Here is a 5,511-nt window from a genome sequence, read left to right as displayed (position 1 = left end):
TAAGATTAAATCTCTAAACCAAAATTACCACTATGTGTTAAGTAACATTTATCTATTTTGTATGTGAATATCAGTCTATTAATTTCATCCGTGCGTTCATTAGCTCAATGACAAGTTTTCTTTATTAGTCATATTTTCAACAAACTTGCATTGATCTAATGTGCATACTCTCCAAACTATTTTACTTAAAAATACTTTGCATCATTTAGTCACAATTTACTGAAAAGCTCCCTTAAATTCGGCAACAACGTGCGGAGAAATCATCTAATATTATCTACCTCTGTGCCCCAAATCCATGACCATAATGCTAGCTCTCTCCTTCACACTTGAGGGCAACTATTCTCTATTAATACCGTACCCCCACGCAGGATGATTTGAGAGTTTCAGTTTCAGTTTATTATTAAGTTGTAATAACGTATGATTTTGGATGTTGCTATTAGGATCTTAAGGTTGTTGCAAATTCAATTTTTCTCCCCAATAATATAATGTTCCCAACATGTCCGTGTTGCCTCAAAATAAATGTTGTGAGCAAATGAAATTGAAATGCTGCATAAATTAATAATAAGAACACCCGACCCCCCATGTGTTGCGCTACATAGATATATCTTTGTTGTTGACAAATGGATCTCGATCTATTCCTTGCTTGGGTCATGATCTGTTGTACTTGCTACCACAAAAGAAAAAGGAAGACTGCATATAAACAAATCTATTTGCAATGTTCTAGAAAGGAATTGAAGCTAGCTATGTTTATAAGCTATGTTTATACGTCGAAACATGTGTTTAATATATGATGTATATATAAGCTAGCTAGCTCGGAGTAGTATCAATATCATACGGTGTAGAGACTAGAGAGTCGTAGTTGACGTTATGAACATCTCGATCATCGATCACATGGTCAAAAAAAAAATTTAGCGAGCGTGCCTAAGCACGTATTTCATTAAGAGGAAAAGAATAAAGAGGATACAACGACGAGATCATGAACCGCAGTTCATGACAGGCCGAGAGTTCAGTAGTAGGCGATTACAAAGCAATTGTTAAGCGACCTACAAGCTGGGTAGGAATGACGCCACAACAAAGAAGAAAAGGTTTTGGAGATCTAAAGACTGCGTGCCGCCGGGACAAGGCTTCCTCAAAAATTAAGCTAACAACCTCATTCACCGAGCGAGAAGTATGATCAAAAGTTCGGCGATTCCGCTCTTTCCAAATAATCCAGAAGATGAGGATCACCAAACTGTCAAAGCATTTACGTTCGACTTTGCCAAATTTTTTGCGACTTGTCAACCACCAATCTGTGAAAATGGTGGCCGGATGCTGTGGCAACACCGAATGCCACCGACCGCGCAAAAGGACTCTGTACCAGACTTGCCTTGAGAACGAGCAACCAACCAATAGATGTGAAATGGTTTTTGATTCTTGACTGCAAAGGGTGCAGTGATCATCTTGTTGAAGATTGTGACGCTTTCATCTCTCTGCAGTCCAGCATCTATCATGTAGAGCGAGCCAACCAAAAAATTTGCATTTCCCCTGTGCTCTAGCCTTCCAAAGTACTTTTGCGCCAGGGATCGATGATTGACTGAAAGGAATCGGGTGCTCTAGTCTAAGAGGGGGAGGGGGTGAATTAGGCACTAATAAAAACTTTGACCTATGGCTCCAACTACTTTGCACAAAACTTAAACTAAAACGTGCTATCTAGATGTGTAACTAGGTTGTTCTAGTGTGAAACCCCTATCCCAAAAGAGTTTAGCAACCTATAGCCTTTCCTATCAAGAAATTATTCTATGAAAGTAAAGGCACACAAATTACTAGTATGAAATGCGGAAGCTTAATGAGCGGGATAGGAGATAGCAAACTCTTGACGCGGGTGTTTATCCCGTTGTTCGGTTAGCTACAAAGGCACACCTACATCCACGTTGTTGTAGCACTCACTAAGAGTATTGCTACTCGGCCACCAAGTCTCTTCCGTGAACACAATCACGGTCACCTTGGCCCCGGGTTCCACTGAGGAGCTTCTCCACAAAGGATGGGGGTCTCCACGTCCCCCGCACAAAGATGTCGTCGCCGCTCCACACCAAGTCGGAGGGTCGATGACGTTGCCGGCGAGCTTCACGCTCCAAGGTGCCGGCGCACCAAGCTCTTGTTTTGGTTCGCTAATGAACCACAGCACAAAGGCTCGAAGCCTTGCAATCTCACTCACTAAGAGCTAATCCTTTACACAACACTCTCAAAGTGTGCTAAGAGCTAAGGATATGATCTTGATGCTCTTGTATGGCTTGGAGAGTTCTTAAGTATGTGTGGGAAGTCTAGCAACTCCAGCAAGCTTCAAATGGCCGGGGGTGAGGCGTATATATAGGCCACCAAGTCTTGTAGCAGTTGCTCCAACGGTCAGCAGAAAACTGCGTATCATCGGATGAACCGATGCCTCTGGCATGGGTAGCGTCGGTTCATTCGGTCACTCTAAGCAACTGAAGTAGCCGTTGGCTTCTCTGACACAATTGCAGCGACTCCAGGGACCATCGGTTAAACCGATGCTTATGGCGTCGGTTCAACCGGTCTCTCACAGCAACTTGTTGGGCTCTTCTCTTCTGCTGACGTCAATGCACCGACACAATACTCCGATGCACCGTCGGTTGAACCGGTGCTGAAGAAACTTCTCCTGGGCACTTGACATCGTCTCTGTTACACAGTACGCCCAATGCACCGATGCCCTTTCTTGGACCGTCGGTTCAACCGGTGCCTATAGGCTGACTTGGCTTCGATTCCCTTCTGCACCAAACATCATAACGTCGGTTCTTCCGACAAGCGTCGGATGCACCGATGATTAGGCATCGGTTCTTCCGGTGCTCCTCATCCGAAGAGCTTTCAGGGCGCTGCCCTGAGACCCGCGAGGGGCGGCTCCCCCTCGACCCCCGTCCGCTAACCGATGCCTTGCTACGCCTATCTTCTCTTGTCTTTGTCATCACTTGAATCTAAACGCCTGAGAATAGTCATCTTAACAATCATATTAGTCCAAGTGTTGTGTTGTTATTCGATCACCAAAAATCACTCGAAATGGCATAAATGGTGCCATGTTCGTTTCATTGACCAAGGAAGAAAGCACGATAGGCCAACGCAGTAGAGAAATTCTGATCAGGCGTCCACTTCCAGAGGAGCTTATCTTGAGTATCAGAGTGTAGTTCTGTGGCTCCCACCAAATCCCAAACCCTGAGGTAATCAAGAAGTACTTTTGAACAGCCAAAGCTCCGGTGATATCCTGCACCCTCTGAGAGCATCCATCAGCCACGGTTCTAGAGAGCATCCATCACATGGTCAAAATAAAAGCAGTGCCCAACGACGACGCTAGAGAGTCCACACTAAGCGATAGCATTATTCGTAGTACTACAAATTAAATGCATTTGTATTTTATTTATGCATACAAATCTGCTAATCCATAGTATTAATTATTATAAATATTATATATCAGACGTGCTCCGGCGTATTGCTGTCCTGCGGCGTGGCTGGGCCGGCGAGGATGGCGTTGCGCCTGCCGCGCTCCGACCGGCAGTTCTCGGCGAACTTGAGGCTGGCGCTGTGGCGGCCCAAGCTCTTCTCCTCCTCGCTCCACTCCGAGGCGTAGTAGCGCTCCTCGTCGGCGTCGGCGCTGGGCGGGAGGAGCATGGACCCCCACTGCGGGAAGTGGACGAGCACCAGCGGCAGCGTGCACGCCATGCTCATGATGCCCATGTTCCGGATCCCCGTGCCCGTGGAGTAGTCGGACAGGGTGAAGAAGATGAGCTGCGTGATGCCGGCGCCGATGTTGCCGCCGGCCCCCGTCATGCCGGAGATGATGCCCAGCGACCGCCGGGAGACGAAGGGGATCACGCCGAAGGTGGCGCCGCACGCCGCCTGCGCGCACAAGGAGAAGAGCACCATGGCGGTGATGGAGGCCGGGAGCGCGCCGGCGGTGCCGAGCCAGAGGCAGAAGGCGCCGCCGGCGGTCTGGAGGATCCAGATGTTCCAGAGGCGGGCGCGCATGCCCCAGTAGCGCGCGCCGACGTCGGAGAGGACGCCGCCCAGGGGCCGCGACACGAGGTTGGCCATGCCGAAGCCGGCGGCGATGATGCCGGCGACGCGGATGTCGAGGTCGAAGCGGTCGTAGTAGTACTCGGCGATGACGTTGTTGGTGGTCAGCTGCACGCCCATGCTGTAGCCGTAGACGAAGACGAAGACCCAGGTGCGGTAGTTGGTGACGGCATGCCGGAGCACCTTGGAGAAGCCGTCCCTGGCGGCGCCGCCCTGCTTCTGGAGGCTGCGGAGGTTGCCGTCGGGGAGGTCCTGCCCCGTGGTGAGCACGAGGATGCCCATGGCCACGTGCATGATCCCCGGCACGAAGTAGGCGACGCGCCAGGCCTCGAACGGCGAGACGCCGCACTTGAGGATGCCCTCGTAGACGAAGGGCATGATGAGCTGCGTGGCGCCGCCGCCCATGTCGCCCCATCCGGACGCCAGCGCGTTCACTGTGCCGATGATCTTGATGTTGAACATGGTGCTGGTCCAGTACTGGCACGAGACGAAGGTGGCGAGGGAGACGCCGATGAGGAACCGGATGGTGATGTACCCGGCGGCGCTGTCGACGACGGCCATGCAGAAGACGGCGGGCGCGGAGAGCATGAGGGTGAAGGCGCAGCCGTAGCGCGGGCCGAGGAGGTCGCAGACGGCGCCCATGGCGAGGCGCGAGAAGATGGCGCCCGAGACGGAGGCGACGCCGGCGTTGCCGATGTCCGTCTTGGTGAGGCCGAGGTTCTCGCGGATGATGGGGATGAGCGGCGCGGCGGCGAAGGTGGAGACGACGCAGGTGAAGAAGGAGAGCCAGGAGAGGTGGAAGGTGCGCATGTGCGGGTTGGCCAGGGACAGGATGCGGAGGGACTTGGCCTTGTGCTCCGAGTCCACCGGCAGCTCGAACTTATTATTGGCGGCGGCGGCGGCGGCGGCAGCGTTCTCCTCGGGGCGCCCCCGGCCCTCCTCCGTGGAGAAGGCGAAGGCCGGCTCGCGCGCCGACATCCCGTGCAACGAGCTACCCATCGGCGGCGCTCCGTCACTGGCCATGGCCGCGCCCTTTCCTTCTCTCCTCTCGGACCTCTTCTTCAACCTTCGTTCGTCCCTTGACTCGATCACTAGCTAGCTTTGCTAGCTACTGCCTGATCGAGGAACGACCTGAGTAGCTAGTGCTTGAGCTCGCTCGCGATTGGGGTGGATGGAGTTGGGGATGATGATCCCGCATCGATGGATGGGGTTTTATAGCCGACGATCGAGCTCACATTTTCTATATATAATAATTAATTAGGGCCAGAGCTATAGCTTCCTGCTGATGATACGAGTACTCTCCGACCCCGGAGAAGTTGACATTGTTGCCATCATCCAGCAGAGATTGGTACAAGTCGTCCAGGCAATGCAATTGCAAGCATTGGATGCCGTACTCCCCAGCATGTGCCGGTACGGTGCTGTCGTGTTTCTGACATGCACCAGGTGAAAGCT

The 5,511-nt window shown here is 51.8% G+C and overlaps 1 protein-coding gene across 1 annotated transcript; it reads right to left on the bottom strand.

The window, feature by feature from the left end:
* Positions 1-3,456: 3,456 nt before the first annotated feature.
* Positions 3,457-5,221, bottom strand: LOC120695134 (high-affinity nitrate transporter 2.1-like). Its single transcript, XM_039978470.1, has one exon. It carries the CDS (start codon positions 5,080-5,082, stop codon positions 3,457-3,459), a length of 1,626 nt encoding a protein of 541 aa, XP_039834404.1. The 5' UTR covers positions 5,083-5,221.
* Positions 5,222-5,511: the final 290 nt, after the last annotated feature.

This window comes from Panicum virgatum, chromosome 1K, assembly GCF_016808335.1.
Source record: "Panicum virgatum strain AP13 chromosome 1K, P.virgatum_v5, whole genome shotgun sequence".
Classification (NCBI taxonomy): domain Eukaryota; kingdom Viridiplantae; phylum Streptophyta; class Magnoliopsida; order Poales; family Poaceae; genus Panicum; species Panicum virgatum.
Note: the sequence above shows the minus strand (reverse complement) of the source record. Positions and strands in the feature narration are given on the sequence as shown.

Coding starts and splice junctions, on each gene's coding strand:
- LOC120695134 (XM_039978470.1), bottom strand. CDS start 5,082: ATGGCCAGTGACGGAGCGCCGCCGATGGGTAGCTCGTTGCACGGGATG.